Source organism: Athene noctua, chromosome 5, assembly GCF_965140245.1.
Source record: "Athene noctua chromosome 5, bAthNoc1.hap1.1, whole genome shotgun sequence".
NCBI lineage: Eukaryota > Metazoa > Chordata > Aves > Strigiformes > Strigidae > Athene > Athene noctua.
Window position 1 is genome coordinate 63556139 of NC_134041.1, and position 18703 is coordinate 63574841.

The following is an 18703-nucleotide window of genomic DNA, read 5'->3' on the forward strand; positions in this document are numbered from 1 at the left end:
TTTCCAGCCCCGTCCTCCCGTGTGAGTGTGCACAAGGGTGCAACACCCGGACCTGCATCCCCAGACCCTGTGGAGGGATGGAGGCGGGAGCAGGGAGGGGCAGGGCATGGTCCCTGGGTACCACGGGGACCTTTGGCACTGGGACTGCCCTCACATGGGCACCGGGTGTTGCTGGAGGAGCCCGTCCACATGCACACATCCCAGCCCATGCTGGAAAAGTGATTTCACAGCAGAAACGCCCAAGTCCCTGGGCATGGCCCGTTTCTGCTTCCACGGCTGAATTTATTTTCAGCCCGTTGTGTTTGATGAGTCACAAATTTATAACCGGAGTAGATGGGACCGTTTCGACTGTAAAATCAAAACAATGGATGTCATTGCATTACACGTTATTGCTATTAGAAGCTGTCGGTAACTAAAATAGAGCCTGTTACAATGAATCACCTCCTACAGACGTACTCTGACTATACCAAAGTACCTTGCCTGAAATGGTCACTCCAGAGCTGCACCAACAAATCAGCCTTTTATAGGGAGACAGATCTTTTTTGCATGCTACTTCTGGCAGCAATATGACAAGGTGCCTAAGAGCAAGGTTTCATTGCTGTGGGGAGTACCCAAATTACATCCCACCCGAGCCAGCATGGCCTCAGAAGCTTATGGGCAGGGGTGCATAAGCCTTTGCATTGTCTTCATTTTCCCATTTGGGAACCTGAGGCAGGGAAACTCTGCTTGAAGGACATTTGCAGAAATGGCAGGAACAGAGATGATGCCTATCAGGTCCAGTCCAGTTCTACAACTTCAAAGAATCCATTTCTCTTAACATGTTGCCCTTTATACATTAAAAATATATATGCACTCAGACCTGGTAAAACTCTTAGACCAGGTCAATCTATGATGCCCAACAAAAGCTTTCATTTTTAGTGCAGCAAAGGAAAAAAACTGATGCAAAACATCTCTGCAATCAACAGAAATATTTCAGGGATGAAGTTCTGCAAAGTGTACGAGCATCCTCCCTGGCATTGCAGGGAGGAGGACGTCAGCAACCTGGGCTTGCACCACTGGGCAACCTCAACAAATACCACTTGGTCCACCCTGCCTTGGGGACACCAGCTGAGAGGAGGTTTGCTATGCTTCAGCGAATACGGAGACTTGTTTGTCAAAGGAACAGGGAGGGGAAAAGAACCCATTAACAGTTCATGCCAGGAGCAAACATCATTATGAACCTAATTTCCAATACTGACTTGAATTTTTTTCAACTACTTGTGTCTTTAAATAAAAAAATACCAGGGCAATGAATAACGATGGCAGCATGTGTAATAGTCTGACCAAAGTTAAAACCAGCCGGCCTCTAAGGTCCTCTGTGCCCTCCGAACCGAGACATTTTCTTTTGATCCTGAACCGAAGGCTTTTTCCCACCAAGCCACAAACCGATCTTTGCAGGCTCTCATTCATGTTTATTTAAAAAACACTGGGGCTTGGAAGCTGGAATCCGTCTCAGAAGTTACATCAATAACAAACTATTTCCTGGGATACGTCTGGAATTTAAAACCTCCAGTTTTTCGACTGTCACTACCTTTTGGCAATATTTGCCACTGGCTCAAGTGGGTGCTGACGCAGACCGAGATCGGTGCTGCCCCTCCTGACTTTGCCAGCAAGCCTGAAAGCTGCCAAAATTTAAATAGAAAATCTTCTTACACGAAAATGTAGAGAATTTTACCCCTTGAGGAAAGAGCTGGGTGGTCTGAGAGGTCACTTCTCCCATCCTGCAGTTTGAAACTTCTCCCCACTCAGTATCAAGCCCAGCCTAAAACATTTCAAGCCGGTGGGCTGTTTACTTCAGCTCTGGGAGTGTAAAAGCTCCTTCATGCACAGATCCTGATGGAAAGTGCCGTTATTCCTTACTTTGGAATGGAAAAGAAGGCAGGAGACAGCTTGGCTACCAGCCCTCAGGAGAGCCCCATTACACACCCCACTCCTCTGGATCTCCAGACCACACTGAAGATGATTTTAATCCTGAAAAACACAAGAACCACACATCCACATTTCAGGACGATGCTCTTGTGATTCCTGGTGCAGATGACTCCATCCTGCGATGGCACGTGCTCCTCAGAGGACAGTGAAGTCACCCCATGAATGGTTCTGTCTGTCTACAGCGGCCAGCGGAGCAACGTGAATAGTCCCGTTGTAGCCGGCACCAGCATCTCAGCACCCTCTCCGTAACAGCTGTCTTTAGGCACAAAGTCCTCTCTATAACTCTCCCTTATCAGGCACACCCCGTGCTTCATCCTCACCACCTTCTAAGTTGGTGTCCACTGCTGCCAGCACCCTCTCACCCACCCTTCACAGCCCACCCGCAGGGCACACAGCTATTTACGGAGAATTTCCAACCATGGGAAGCTCTCCATAACCCCGGGGAGATGCAAGGGCATATTGTATTTTAATTACCTTGTCCTCTAGCAATTGCTCTCTGTCCCATATACTATATGCTATACTACATAATAAAAGACATGGAGATGTGGCACTTAGGGACGCGGTTGGGCGGGGGACTTGGCAGTGCTAAGTTAATCGTTGGACTCCATGATCTTACAGGTCTTTTGCAACCTCAACGATTCTATGATTCTAGTGAGAAGCTTCACAGAGGAGGAGAAATAGTTTTGCCAGGGGTCTGGGACTCCTCAGTGTTCATGGGTACAACTCTTGCATCAAAGTAAATAGATGTTACAGAAAACTCAGGAGGAGAAGGCATCAATAATACAATATTTGTTACGCTAGACACAGCTTTTCAAACTGCAAAATGCTTTGAAGGCTCACAGAGAAGCCAAAACCGTGTGGAAATGGGGCAGAGGTGACAACCCCCAAGTCTTCGTTTATTACCAGCGCACAGATCCTAGCAGGGCACTTCAAACTGTCAGGGACAAATCTCTCTCATCCCATCTGCCCATTATTGCCAGCGGTGCTATGCATTACACACCACACAGATGTCCGTGCCTTTCTCTACACGACAAGTTGTACTTCCAAACACCAGAAGATCATTCTCCATTTCCAGGCAGGGCTACCCCTGCTTGGGGCTGCACGCTGCAGGGAACGTGGCTGGGGTGGAACAAATATATATATATAAATGATTCACTTAAAAAAAACCAGCTGTAAAAAAGATATCTACGTTCGCAAATGTGTTAACACAAATTAAAATCTCTCAGTAACAACCATATCAAAATTTTACAAGGCAGGAAACAGAATGGGCAAGAGATAGCGAGGACTCGTTTTGCCACTGCTGGGGATGATTTAAAATTCTTATTCTGGGCGGCTGTTGTCGGTGTGACAGACATGTTATGTCTCCCGTGCAGCTCCCCAGAGCCTGTGTGAAGGAAAGCAAGCTGCTCAGCCAGCACGCACACGCCAACATCAGGGTTGGCCCATGGTTCTGCTTCCCCTAGATGACTCAGACAAGCCACCAAACCCAGCGTTGATGCTGCCGCGAGGCGTTTCGGCACACAGTACCCCAAATCCTGCAGGAAATGTTGACACAGGACGCAGAGGTGGGAGATGGCAAAGCCCCCCAGGTCACCACACAGCAAGGTGCCTTTTGGAGAAGGACTGCACCAGACCACGGGAGAGGAAAAACCCACACAGCATCTCTGGCAGACTCTGGGTTTTTAAAAAATCCTTTTTTCTCACCTAATACACCCAGACAGCTTCTCATCGTGCCTTGGAAAGGGTGGAACCACCTGTTCCTGCCAAAATCAGCCCAGCCAGGGGCTGACCACACTGGAGAGGCTCCTACCACCCTTGCAACCCACCACCCATATATTTTAGGCACGCCCACATCAGCAGAAGAAAACCAGCTCTTTGAGAAACCTCCTAATTCATGGAAAAATCTGATGCTGAGCATTTCCGATCACAACCTGCTGGTAGGGACACAGTCCCCGGAGCTGCGAGACCGAGAGCACTGCACCTCGGAAGGAGACCACATTGCCACGAGATTCATGAACACGCTGTCAGAACAACTGCTGGGATTTTGGAGGTTGGATGTTGCCCTCCTTAGGACTGTGCTTCACGTGGAAAGGGGAAAAAAAAGCTGGTCAGAAAGCAAGCCGAAGCCCTGCTCTGAAATGAGAGGATGGTTGATGTTCTCGTTTTAAGGGGCACAAGGGTGGTTGGAGATGTCAGGCAGCTCTCCCAGTACTCAAACCCTCCTTGCTTGGGGCAAAGAATAGAAACCAGCTTCTTCACATCTCACCTGCCCCTGGACACTGGGGATAATTAAATGACACATCATTGTTACCCACTCTCGGGAGTACGACCCGCCAGGCTTGTACCCAGTGTGAAGGTGAACAGGCATAAAGCAAAGCCTGGGTGTGCATTTAGAAAGATTCAAAAAGGATTTTCGTGGTGCTGTGGCTTTTAAAAATTGTTGCTATTTCAACGACAACCACATTCATGGTTTGGTTGAAGACTCTCTGCTTCGGTGCCATATGAGTAAATAAATAAGGGAGCGATATGGGCTCACCTCACCTCTCTGAGCTATGGGAACTGCAGTGAGAAGAGACAAAACCAGCATTTTGAGGAATTAAAGGCAATGTTTTCCCAAGTATTTTCCCTTCCAGCAGAACTTTAACATTTAGGTCTCTTTCTTAATTAGCCCAGTTATGTGGCCATGTAATTGCTTCCAGGAGCAACTCCCTCCCCTCCTGCCTGGCCTAAATATCCCTCCTGGTATGAAGAAAACATTTCTTTCAGGTCAAATTATTTTTATTTTGATTATGGTACCGGGTTTCAGGCCTATAAACACACGTGGTTACCAGCACAAGAAAAAAATTAACTGATCTGCTGCCAGAGCCAGATGCTGATCTGGCACCTGGCACCCTGGGCTCAGTCCCCAGCTCTGTTGTTAGCCCAGGGACGTGCCCCGTGCCTCAGTTTCCCCATCTGTAAAATGGATGCTTTCCAGGTCTACTGGAAGCCCAGTCTGGACACTTTAGCTTTCCTTTGCTTTGAATCACAAAGACCATTGCACAAAGCCATTTCTACCCTGTAAAAAGCCAGACTAGAAGACATGTGCAGCCACACGGTCACCTTGCCATTATTTCAGCTCTTCATCTGAAATCACCTAATTTTCCAGTCTCATTCCTAGAGAGGCATTAAAAAACAGCTTGGGGGAATACTCAAACTTGCAGGGTTTTCTTGAGCACGCTTATCCCCCATCTCCTGCTGCCCACGAGGAATTAGTTGGTTTTCACAGCATTCCTGTCCCGGGGAGGGCTCCCACCGTGCCCCACGCCCCGAAAGCCCGCCCCACCAAAGGCAAGAATGCTCACCGTAACTTGCCTAATCCTGCTCGTCCCTCTGTGCCAGTCCTCCCACACGGGGAGCAGCCTGCCAGAACTGCTTTTCATAACTGAATAGCTACAAAAACCCTGGCCCTTGCATGGCTCCCGGCTTTGCTTTCTTCCCACTCTGCTACAGCCCTGCTGCCCCAAATCCAGCAGTACGGGGATCCAAACCCCGCTGGCTTTCCTCCCTGGAAATCAGAGATGCTCTGCGGGCTGGATCCCAGTTACGGAGGTCCTTGGTGACGGTGTTGTTGGTTGGCTGTGCTGGCATTTGGCAGCAGACCGGCGAGCAAGGAGGGGATGGGAGAGGGGGTGCCCATCGCTCTCGCTGCCACCAGCACGGGGGGAGATGCTGCACCCAGACAATCCCTTCCCCATCCCTACAGTGTTTGTGCCTTGCAGCAAAGGGCCTCGGGACCCTTTCTTTATGGTATCAGTTCTTGCAGAGGATGAACCACCCCAACAGCTATTTTTGTCTAAACTCATGCTTGAGGGTAGCTGAGTAACGCAGGGTGCTCAGGCGTTGCTTTCTTGCTTTGGGGGATTTTTTTGACGTGGAGGACGGTAGCCAGAAAAAACACAACTATTCCTCAAGCTGAAGGTTTTCCAGGAACATGGAGCAAGCTGCTTTTGGAACCTACAAGTGATCAGATTTTTGTCATCCTTGGGACACCTGCCTATGCCAAAGCCATGGCTATCCAAATTCTAAACGTGTGCCTGTGCTCAGCATCCACCAGAGGGAAAGGGAAGCCGTTGCTGACCCCCTGGCATCTCTCCAGCCAAGCCCTTTGTTTCCCAGCCGACAAACTTTCCCCCTTGGTCTGATGTGATGGAGAAGCTGGATTTGCCCCACAGCATCCTCAGAGGGCAAGGAAGGTTGGTGCTGTGCCAGCTGCAGAGCCCTGTGTCACTCACGGCTGCCCCAAGGATCCCACCTGGCAAAATATTTTGGTCAGATTTGCCATCTGATACAGTTGGGTTTTGCAAAGCGTAATGCATAGGCGTAGCCTAACTGCTGAAGCACTCAGATGGTCCTGCTGGGATCATTAAATTAGTTAACTCTGCAGTTGTAAGCCGACAATTTCAAGCACATCTACTGCAAGGGAAACACGCGTGTGCCTCACATCTCCGGGTCAAGGTGTCTGTCTGTGTCCTCCAAGAGCCTCACTGGAGCCTCGAGGGAGCAGCTGAAGGACGGAGATGCTGGAAAACACTGACCCAGCCAAGCTGTGAGCTCTGCTTCAAGCCTCAAGGTCCCGCTGTCTCCTCGTCATGTCCTTTGTCCCACACGGGCTGGGGTGCAAGGCCAGGGAGGGACCGAGGAGGGAGTCGAGGCCTGCACCGTGTGTGACTGCCCACCGCCGCAGCTCTACGCCACCCATCAGACTTTTTCTCCTGAAAGGTGGAAACCAAAGCCCAGACACTCTCCTCCTTCCCCACCCATCACTTTAGCCTTCTACATCAGCCCCAAAGGCACCTGCAGGCACCCTTCCTGGGGCCGGTGACCTTCCGCAGAGACCCCCGGCAGCACCAGGAGTGCTGCGTGGAGAGGAGGGTCCGCACCTCTGCACAGCTACTGCCCCACAGCCCACAGCCCTTCTCCCAAAAGTCAATTACCAAACACAGATGATGCTGCTCTGTTAGCATCCTGGCTGTTTTGTAACCGCAAGCATTCCTTCATGTTGTCACAGAATCACAGCATCATTCAGGTTGGAAAAGCCCCTCGGGATCATCAAGTCCAACCCTCAGCCTGACTCTACAAAGTTCTCCCCTACCCCACATCCCCCAACAGCTCATCGAAATGACCCTTAAACGCCCCCAGGGATGGGGACTCCCCCCTCCCTGGGCAGCCTGTTCCACTCTCGGACCACTCTTGCTGGGAAACATTTTCTCCTCCTGCCCAGCCTGACCCTCCCCTGTGGCAGTTTCCAGCCGTTCCCTCTTGTCCTGTCCCTGATCCCCTGGGAGCAGAGCCCAGCCCCAGCCTCTCTGCAATGTCCTGTCAGGAGCTGCAGAGAGGGATGAGGGCTCCCCTCAGCCTCCTCCTCCTCACACTGAACACTCCCAGCTCCTGCCCTGCCTCCTCACAGGATTTACTCTCCAGCCCTTCCCCAGCCTCGTTGCCCTCCTCTGCCCTCGCTCCAGCCCCTCCAGATCTCTCTGGGATTGAGGTGCCCAAACCTGGACACAACCCTCCAGGTGTGGCCTCACCAGTGCAGGGGGACTGACACCTCCCTACTGTCCCGGCTTCTCAGCCCGTTTTCAGTTACTGCTTCTCTTCCATGTTTCCACTGACAGCTGAAAATTTTGAAAGCTCACTTTGGATTAGCCTGGCAAGCAGGATTTAATGGTTTGCAAATGGTTAGGGATTTGGAGAAGAGATGACCCCCTGAGGATGCTGAGGGGGGCATCTCGTCCTCACAGGGGCAGAAAGCAAGACCCCTTTCTGAGTGCATGGTCTGTGGGAGCCAGTGGCCCAGCTCCCAGTGATCCAGAGTGGTTTCCAGGCAGGATCCAAAGCTTTTGTGCTCCCTGAGGACAGTTGAGGAGGGCAATCTTCTGGGCCTCACTATGCCTTCATCCTCCTGAAGCTGGGTCTTAGGTGGGTTTGTGTCAGTCCTTTTTTACCAATTTATTAGCTCCTAAAACACAAATTCAACACAGAGTTCAACAGACAGATGCTGACATTTGTCAGATCCTTTAGCCACGTCCTCTGCCCGTCCTGGGGGCACCCCTGTCCCCCACAGGGTCCCTGCTGTAGGGATGTGGGATGGACAGATGTCCAACACAGGAGCTAGTGTGGGGATTCAGCCCTCGGGGTTGTTCTTGTTTAGACTCTGAGTTTCACTGGGGCCAAGGCCACCCCAAAGAGGTGGGTTAAGAGGTGCAGGATGTGATCTCAGCCTGTGAAGCCTCACTCAGACCTCAGCAGGGACCTCCAAGGGATCAAGATGAGCTACAGCCGGTGCTAAACCCCCGATGGGCACCAAGGGAGCCGGAAAGGAGCACCCGTAGGTTCACAAGACTGGAAGAACAGCTACAAAAACAGGCTTTCCAGTCCCTGGTGCCAGCTTTTTATTACTCAAAATCTGCAGAGCAGAGCACCGGTAGCAAAATCAGCTGGAGGTGATGCCCCATCCACTCGGTGCTGTGCTGGGGCAGCATCCCCACCAGTGGGATCCGTGTGGGGCTCTGGCCTACCTGCCAAAACACCCCCATGCCCTTCGTTTGGAAAGGCCGGTAATTAAAGAGTAGAAAATCACACGGAGCCTTTGGAAAAAAGGAAAAAAAAACCAACTTCATTGGCATTTGCAAAGATAAACTCATTAATTCTTTTAATGAGGAATCAAAGCCTCAGAGCCGTCGTGCCTGCAGCCACGGGAAGATCGCTCCCTGCTCCTCCGTGCTTTCCTTTGCTGGCCGAGCATGAATGATGAGCAAAGAGGAGCAGATGACTTCTGCTCTGCCCTCCCAGCACTCCCAAAATGCTCATCTCACCAGGGCACAAGCACCGCTCGGAGCCGGTAACCACCGCGTAGGGTCTCAGAATAGCCAAGTGATTAAAAATAGCCCCGTCCCTTTGACCTCTTCCCTTTCTTCAGCCATGAGTGCTCCAGCAGATACGGGCATCATACCAAGGCTCTGCCACTCATTCAATGCTTTGGTCTCATCCTAAAAGGCCTTGATGATCACCTCCTGAGGTGCTGAGCAGCTTGTCCAGAGGGATGATGGGCACATTCAGTCTTCCAAAACCAAACCACTGGTCATGGCAAGCAGACACCCCCAGTGGGCAACCAAACCAAGAGGCACATGCACCACCAGCTCTGTGTGTGTGGGTACTGCACGGGATTTTGTTACCTGTGCACTCACACAACCACACGTGCTACTATCGTTTTTCCACGCCAAATTCACCAGATGCAACAAAACCCCGTGACATGCAAACATCACCCTTCGCACGGCGCCTCGTCAACCCTTGCACATATGACTGTGTGTCTACACAACCCGCCCCCCCCAAGTATAAATGCAAGTTACGCTTTGCATTTCCAAATACAGCCCCAGAAAGGACCACCGGAGGAGGAAAAGTGGATGAGGAGGATTTCCTGGGCACGCGGGAAGAGGAGCAGCCCATTTCCCAGCGCTGGTGTTGGCTCAGGGCCGCATCCTTCGCCCTCTTTCCCCAGCCACTCTGCACTGTGGACTTTCAGCCTGGTCCACAGCCCATCTGTGACCTCCTGCCACGCCAGGGGGTTGTTACAGAGCCTCGAGGAAAGCTGCGGTCATCAGCGTGCGGTGGCAAAGGCAGTTTTAATGTGTTGGTTTTAAAGCGAACAAGGGGTGAAGCCACTTTCTGAGCAAGCCGGGGGGACGTGGCCATCGCTGTGCATCGCTCCCTGCAGGGCTGACACCGATCTGGGGACACCTTTGTCCCCTCCCCACAGTGGCAGCTTGTGGGGCTCCCAGACAGTGGGCTCTGGGCAGGGGCGGGAAGGCTGGCAGTGGAGGGGCCACCTTGCTCTCCTCATGGCCAGTTTTGAGGTAATTTGGGTTTTTTGCAGGCTTTGGTTTACTGGGAAACTCCCACTCGGGCTTGCAGGACATCCTGCACCCTACACAGAGGTGAAGCAACCAGCGGCTGCTTGTACAGAGAGAATTAGGAGGGGGCAGTTGTGCTATTCCAAGTTGTGGCTAGTAAAATATAATAACACGTGTAAGTTGGTTTTACTGCCTGTCCAGCTTATTAGCTAATAAAATAAGCTTAGCATGTTAAACGTTGCTGGTAGGGTTCATCAAAAGACAAGAGTGATGCCTCACATCCATTTCCCCTCCAATCACCCAAATACGTGATTCCCTCACCCTTTTTATCCTCTAAGCTCCTCTGGAAGAGGAAAAGCCAACCTCTTCCTCCAACACCACTGCACTCCAAGCACCCTCTGCGCTGCCAAGCATGAAACACCATAAAATATCACGTTCTTCTAAGAGGGGAAAACGCACGCACAGCATTGGATGTCACCCTGCTGGGGAACAGCAAGGGGAGAAACCCCACGGCTGTTTCTCCATCCCACCCGATGAACTGCTGCCAGCAGTTTCCCTGCAAACAAACAAGGCGATGCCTTGCACCAGGAGGAATTTGCCAGCCGTGGCTGCACAAAGAAAATCAGAAAAAAAAATAAAAAAATTGTAAGGGAGAAATCATAAGAATAAAAAGAAATTTTAGGAGTGCGAAACGGAAACGCTGCTCGCACTGTCCTTTGATGTAGCCTCTCACTTCGGCTCTCACTAAAGTCCAGTCACTTGGTCTTGCAGGGAGAGGACCCAGGAGCAAAATCCTCCCCGGTTCACACTTCAGATCTGTTATCTGGCTTTACGTGGCAGATTGAAGAGAGAGGTTGTGCTCTGTGTTTGCAACTGAAAATGAAACATGATAACATCTCCAGAGTGGAAAATTACAGAGGCTAAGAGCAAGTAAAGCCCGTAGCGGTATGAATTCGGCTTCTGAGGGAGCCAGGGCTACGTGCCTCGGGGTGCTGCCTTCACGGCAGGCCCGGGGCTCCTCTCTCCTGAACTCAAAAATGTGAGGTTTAACATATTCCTGCTTGAAACGCATGCCAGGAGGAAACAACGACACGGTGGACTCAGCGTGTAAAAATCAGCACAGTACAGAAGCGTGGGGACTTATTAAAGAAATCCATTTGGAGAGGAATGGGTTTTCTGTCCGAACAGATGGATGCGCCTCCCCGTACCACTCTGCACACCCCAGACCCGCCTCGGGAGGACGCTACGGGACTTTTAGCAAAGCAGAGAACATCATCACCTCACTGTTGAGCCCTGGCACCGCCGCCTCTTACCTGGGTCATCTTGGCGAGATCCAGCGAGGGTCGTTGCTCCTGAACCTCCTCCGGTCTCCGTCGCTTGACCCCGACTTTTTTGTCGTTCAGGACGCAGGGCTGCGAGCGGCTTCGGGAGAGCCCGCCGGCCCGTCGGCCCAGCTCCGGCGTGGAGGCAGGAGTGCTGCTGGCCGAGGGCGGGCAGTACTCCGAGGAGGAAAAGCGGTCGTGCGAGCAGGAGAGGGACCTCTGCATGTCCACCCGGTCCCCTCCCTGCCCGCCGGTGGCCGATTTCCTCGGCTGACATCCCAGGCGGGTGCTGAGGGCGGGATGCTCGCAGGAGAGCGGGTTGGAGCGTGAGGGCAAGCTGAAGCTCGAGCTCCTCTGCATGGTGGCGAAGCCGTTGGAGTAGCGTTGCACGCTCCCCCCGCTGTAACACCGACGTTTCTCGACCGGCGTCCAAACCTTCGAGCCTAAGGGTCTCCAGGAGGTCCCGCAGCTCGACATTTCATCCGAAAACGAGAGCGAGCGGCACTGGCGCTTGCTGGGGGGGGCTGAGGGGTTGCCGTGGGGGTCGCTGAGGCTGAGGTCTTTGATCAGGTTGGTGACGGAGCAGGTGCTGGCCGTCTCCCTCGGCCAGTGCGAGCCCTCCTCGCCCTTGTCCGACAAGCAGTCCCAGATGCTGGCACCCGGCTGCTCGAGCTGAAGTGGACATTTCCTGCTGAGATCTCTCCATCTGTCATTTTCTGGTTTGGAAAGGAGAGAAAAAAAAAAAAACAAACAACAAAAACACACACGCACAGGCATTAGCGTTAATTAATTCTGCGATTCGCTTTCTACATCCATAAACAAAAAGAGTAGCATATGGGATGTTTTCCCGTACAAATTAATTAACTCTTGGAATATGGTTTTCCGAACTGCCAGCAGAGCGGTTGCTGCAGTGTAGATGGAGAGAGAGACAAAGTGATAATCGCAGCAGGAGCAAAACCGCTAGAAGAAGATAAAAACATGCCTTTGAAAATCCAGATTGCACCAGCTAAGGGAAATTCAGCAGTATAAAATGTATGGCCATTGCCTTAGCTCGATGCTGTATCACGTCTCAGATGCGTGCGGTTTGTCCTGGGCTCCACAATCAATAATTGCCAGAGAGGTTCACAAAAACTGGACGTGAAGAGTACAAAGCTGTAGCACTGCTGGGGCAAGATGGACCTTGGGGGACAAAACTCAAGAAAGGAGATGAGACTTGGGATGTTTCTAACAGAAAGGGGATTCCCCCCCACCCGGGCATCCAGCTGCCTGTCGTAGCCCAGAAATCCCAACAAGGTCATCAGACCCTACGGGAAACCAACAGCCATCCCAACACCCACTGGGCTGTCCTGGCAAACCAGCATTGCTCCCCAAGTCAGGGTCTGAGCACCTCTCCCAAACCGACCCAAAGACACTGTCTAAAAGAAGTTGCTGCACACGATAAGATGCATGATAACCTCCAGCAGTTCTTTCCCCTCGCTGTCCATCTCCCCTCTGTCTCCCAAATCTGGGACCACCTGGGTGCTCTGGCCCAGGTGCCCCCCTGCCTGGGTACCCACAGGGAGTGGGAAGGTGCTACAGAAACTGGGTACCCACACCCTCCTTCTGCAGCAACCTGGGTTTAGCATCTCTTTGGGGTTACCTTGAAAATCCCAGTTGTACCTAGCACAGCCAATCGTCTGTACACACATAATGCTGAAGCATTTATTTAAAGGAACAAATTACTTCATAGGCTCATTTTTTATTTTTTTTTTAAATACAACATTTTATTATTTTCTCCCTCTCTCTTTCATTCAACCTGTTTACAAGGGAATTTGTTCCTCCTGCAAATTTGGCTTGTGGTAACAGCCTCCCAAGGCAGCACAGCAAAAGACGGTGGTGACCTGTTGTGTGGTTTTAGGGTCAGCAAAAAGACATTCCCTTTATCAGATGGGCGCATGGTTTTGGGGTCAGCAAAAAGACATTCCCTTTATCAGATGGGCGCATGGTTTTGGGGTCAGCATAAAGACATTCCCTTTATCAGTCAGGTTTTGCAGTGCTTGGGCCAAGCTCTGATAAACCTGCACCTCCAAAGTCTGCGGGCTGAAAGGTATATGGCTACAGGTAGCTCCGTGTAGGAAGACTGAAAAGCTGGCTACAGCTGTATTCAGAAATCCCACTGCTGGCCGTGTCAAAAGAGAGGATTTAAGGTGATGATCTCATTCCCACACACGGTCCCGGCAACAATAAAAGAAGAAAGCAAAGTATCATCAAGGTTTGGCTCCCCGGCGCAGGATGCGCAGGCGAACGGGGCTCTCTGCCGTTGACGCTCAACAGGAAAACCATGGTAGGACAACCCCATCAGCTGCTGCAATGGAAAAAAGTAATCACCCCACAGCCCTTCCCTGGTGACTGTTTTTGTCGTCGGCTGCTGCGAACAGAGGAGACCGTGCTAGTTAACCGTCGCTGCGAAGTTTCACATGATCGTATCTAAATCTTGTCATATTTTTGAGGGGTTTTGGGGTTTTTCCACACAGGCAACTGACAGATGAATTCAAAGCCGTACCCAGCCTGCAGCTGGTAGGTACCAGCCCGACAGGGAAGATGCACTGATGCAGAACGCCTCTGACCAAGGCTCGGTTTCAAGTCAGGAGGTCAGATTTGGGGGCCCTTACACCACTCTTGGCCAGTTTTCCCATTTCTCCCCTCATCCAGCTGCCGCCGTAGCAGCTCCAGCCACAAACAGCCTGGCTCTGCCCTCAATAACCACACGGCATTTTAACTGTTGCTGTCCTCATTTTAATAAACACAATGAAAAGTGATAAATTTGCACTAAACAACTACATCTATGTTTAGATCTTTATTATTTTCCCTCTGTATTATGCTGCCAGCAGAGAGATTTCTTGGGTCAGGTCAGCAGACAAAAGAAACAGAAATAGAAGCTGATTTTTCATGGCAAGCTGCCACAATCCTCTGGCCGGAGATGTCACGCTGTACAAAAGGCCTTGGTGAGGAGGATATGGGACACCTTCCTCTTTCACCCTTGCTTCAGCACAAACAGCTATAAATCTTCCAAACCTTGCAAAGTAAATGGTAACTGCACTGTTATCCCCAGCACCAGCTTGGGGTTATTTGCTTTTCCCCTTGCACCGTGGGAGCTGGTTTTTTGGCAGGGCAGGGAGGAGACCCTGGCACAGCCCGGCCCCACCAAACCCCTGAGCACCACTGACCAGTCCCAAACTACCAGATAACCCAGAAAAAGGATTTTCAGTACAAACTGAAAACTGTTCACCCTGAAACAAATTGAAAATAGGGTAGTCTAAGGGCTGAGGGTGTAATTAAAGGACTCAGGAGAGCCTTACTGAGGAAAAGCGGCCGGTTTTCTGTTCAATTTTTTAAGACTAAGATTCACATCCTGAGCACGCTGATAACGATAATTGCAGCGGAGCCGTTAATACTGCTGCAGTTAAGCGTGTATTAATTTTCTTAAATTACAAACCTCAGCCTGGTTTACCCTGAGGCAGTAATTTGTTCCAGGATAAAACCCACCATGAGAACCCCTCGCTTTGCCAGCAAGCTGCTTCGCTGGAAAACTCTCCTCTGCCTATTGGAAAAACAATAGGAGAACATTTACAACCTGAGCATGATGTAAGCGTGGCACGAAGGGCTCTGGTTAAACAGATCCTTCAGATCCTGAACAGATTCTGTTAAACAGAACCTGGTTAAACAGGTCCTTCTTGGCTGTTAGTGTCCTTGGGTGAAATAGTATCTTACTTCGGGATTTTAACTAAAAACTGCAAACACGAACACTTCAAGTCACTTAATGAGCACATCCAGCAAATTTGTTTCGAGATGTTTTGATCTGTAAATCTGTATTTCCAGGGTGAGGCAACACGCAGTGATTTTTCTGGCATCTCTTTGATTGTGAAACAGCTTTCCAGCTCCCAAGACACAGAGGGTTGTTATCGGCAGCCTGGGGAGGACTGAATTTCTCGTCCTGCCCTCCCTGGCCACGGCAGCAGGAGCTTGAGCCCTCCTGCAAACCATGCCTGAAGCAGCAAGAAATTCAGGTTACAGCTGCAAGCTCCCAGGCTGCCCAGCCTCAGGGGGACCCAAACCCAAGCTATTTCTGCTTTCCAAAGGCCAGCTGCGATCGATAGCTCTGATTCAGCCCTGGAAGGAACGATCTGAGCTGCAGCCTGCACGCCTTCCCACCGCCCTGCCCCGCCTCGACCCCAGGCTGGGGAGAGCAGCCCCGCCAGGGATGCTCCAGGAGGGAGCTGTTCGGTGTCAAACCCCCGGAGCACTCGGGGTGTGGGTGAAGAGCAGCCGTCGCTGCAAGCCGCAGCACCTGCTCTCCACACAAGGCCAGTGCCTCGCCGGCACACACCGGCAGGACTCGCCGGGCTGGGCAAGCGGCAACAAGCCCCGGCAAGAGCCAGCACGTCCCCTGCTCTGGCTGCTGGGCCACCTCGCCTGGTTTATCTTCCCCCCTCTCCTGTTTTCAGAGCAAGCCAGAAGCCACCTGCGTGCGAGCATGGCCCAACCTGCCCTGGGATCATCGATAGCATGCTCAAACACTATCAGCACCGATACCTGCTCCTAAATTTCCTTTGGGGCAAACCCAAGACATTCACTTTTAAGAGTGAACACAAACCCATAACGATGTCCATCTGTTCTCCCGTGCAACCTTCAACGCATCAAACGAGCTCAGTGGTCCAGTGACACGAGGCACTCGCAGGCTGAAGCCACATCCCCAAAATCAAGGAGATGGATGTTGCCCTCCAAACACCCATATCCCGAGAGCTTTGCACAGCCCCATGGAGAATGGGATCCATCCTCAGAGCATCACAGCCAGGTTTCCGAATGCTGAGCTCCAGGTTTTGCAGGAGCAGCACAAGGACACGCCAGGCACCTTGCAACTTCAGGATGGTCGCAGGCTTTTCAAACGACTGCTGTGCTCCTCTGGTGACACAGAGTAAATTTTAATGGCCACATTCATAACCACAGAGAAGGGTGTAAAACCAAAACGCTGACACAACTTTAACTACAGCGACACAAATGTGCTGCTATAATATTTTTACAGTTCCTTTTTATACATAATGCATGATCCTTCTGCTCAAGTTTCCTCTACGTTCTTTTCCCGTGAAATAATTTACATTAATACATAATTTATTACAGCAACTTGTAAAGCAATTAGGGGTTTCAATCAATTTTTCTTCTCCTTTTTTGGCAGATAAATTCTGTTTGGATCCTAACCCAAACATTTCTCTTCACACTGGTGCACATCCAATTCCTTTTTTTCACATGTTGTTCATGTCGAATTTCTGTCTCCCGGTCCCCGTGCATGGGGGAAAGGCAGCCTGCATTTTTCACTGCCCCCTGTTTATGTTCGAGAGATGATTTCTAAATGTGGAACAAATTTAATGGTTGTAATTAGCTGATGGCAGTGCCGTAGAGCCTTCCCATTGCAGAAATAAGATTAAAATACGATCCGCGGAGCTGTGCTTCCATGGGAAATGAAAACAACAGCCCCCAAACCTACCGCTGGAGAGTAAACACACCAGCGGGCTGCGGGCTCCTCATGCCAACAGCCTGCACGGGGGAGGGAAATTCCCCACCTCAACGGCGAAACGTGCCCTGCTCTTCAACGCGATCCTCTGGCAAGGTCTCCCCGCTCCAGCTACGCCTCGCCGGCTTTCCCCGCGCCGCTTTTTCTCTTTGCGGGTTGACTGTGCTTGCACACGCACCAAGACTCTGCTCCACGCTGACGGCCTTTCCAAAAAAATCCCCGGAACCCCAGGAAATCCCGGTTCAGAGACAAGAGGCGCGCGAGCGCTGCGGGTGCTTTCGGGATGCGATCGAGGGGGCTCACCCCGGGCGGGCTGGCCTTTCTTCTGGGTTCTTGGCTTTCTTCCGTCACCCGTGCAGGGGGAAAAGCCACTTCTAGGTAAAAGATGTGCAAAGACAAGACCCAAGGCTGTAACCCCCCCCTCTCGGCACAAACCATGCCGGTGGAGGAGTGTGCCGAAGGACAGACGAGCTGACCCGTGTGTTTCATTCATCACCCCACTCTGCTGCGGCGAGGGCAAATTCTGGCGGTGCTTTCCAAGGTGAAAAGCAAACAACAGTTACTTTTAAAAGAGTATTTCACAGAGGATGTATGCAGGGTCAGCCCCTCATGGGCTCAAACCCATCCTCCTCTTCCCTTTTACAAGCAGGGCTGTGCATGCAATGCTGGCCGTGCCAGGACTCTGATCCTGCAGCCACGGCGACTGCACTCGCAAGCACCTTGTCACAGCCGCAATAAAACCCTGCAACTCCCCTCAAAGATAATTTCTTGCTTACAAAGAAAACACAAGGCCGTCAGCATGCGCCCGCTGAGTTTCTCTTAGAAGGCTGGACTAGTGCAACCTCTGGTGCTACTGATTTAGACACTGAGTGCTGCTTCTACACCTGCTAGGGCAAGGTTAGGCAATGCTGCCAATGCCTTGATAAAATATTCTAAATTTTCTTCTGCCATCCACCCAAAGACAGAAAAATTTCAATATAGGAAGTCAAAAGTAATGCCCCAACTTTCTAATATACCATCTTCTTTCTCTAGTATGATCACTGGGGACGTGTGATGGAGACTGCAGGGGAAGAAAATGGAAAAAAGGAGAAAAAAGGCCCCTTAGCCAACAACAGGACAATTCTTATACTCCCAGGTGTTTCAAGGACCCATCAAGGAGAAGGAAAAAAGAAATTGTTGAATTTATAGTTTTAGCCATTTCATCTTTCATCTTCCTCCCAGCAAAGGGCTATATAAAGATAAAAACCAATTCTTTTAGAAATATTGTCATCACACTGGCAGAAGTATTTCTAATAAATCTAAAAACCAAAAGATTATTTAGGTCACTTTGAGAAGTGGATCTAATATTGCATCATCTGACATATCAAGTCTTCAGTAATGTTTACTCATATATTGAGTTCTATTACCATCTATAACCGATTTTCAGGTTTTTGTGGTGTTTAGTACCTTACGAGGTATCTACCTCTAAGATGCACAGGCTTCAGCTTACTCTCTTCACCCACATTACACCTCAGGTAAGCAAGACCCTAGCCTTGCCACCTTGGGCCAGCTGGGTTTCCTGGTCATGGTGCATTACGCACCCTTGAGGGCTTTGACCCAACTTCTTCCTTCTCCTTCCTGGAGATAACGCTCTGAGCCAACGCCTGTGGGAAGCTCCAGGGTTTGGATGATCCTCTCCTTGGCAGCCTGGCTGGGTTTCCCTCTGCCCTGCTGTCCCATGGCCCCCAGGACCAGCCACAAGCTGCCTTCCTACTCAAAGCCACCCTCACCCCCAAAGGCAACAGGAAGCCCCTGTGCTAAGACCCTCAGCCTCTTCTGGCTAAAACCCCAGAAAATTTAACCAACTTCCTTCCATCCATCCCAACATCATATATGGGACTATGAGTCTCTGCCTCCCGTTGGCTGCACTGCCAGCCCAAACTTTACCGTGTTTATTTATCTCAGTGCTTTCCACCAACAGGGACTTGGCCCTT

The 18703-nt window shown here is 50.9% G+C and overlaps 1 protein-coding gene across 2 annotated transcripts in view; it reads right to left on the minus strand.

The window, feature by feature from the left end:
* FAM53B (family with sequence similarity 53 member B) overlaps window positions 1-18703 on the minus strand; it is a 55306-nt gene that overhangs the window by 13792 nt on the left and 22811 nt on the right. For both annotated transcript variants that reach the window (XM_074907931.1, XM_074907932.1), the window contains exon 4: window positions 11174-11898. In XM_074907931.1, the coding sequence (XP_074764032.1) occupies window positions 11174-11898 (725 nt within the window). The remainder of the gene's footprint in view (window positions 1-11173; window positions 11899-18703) is intronic.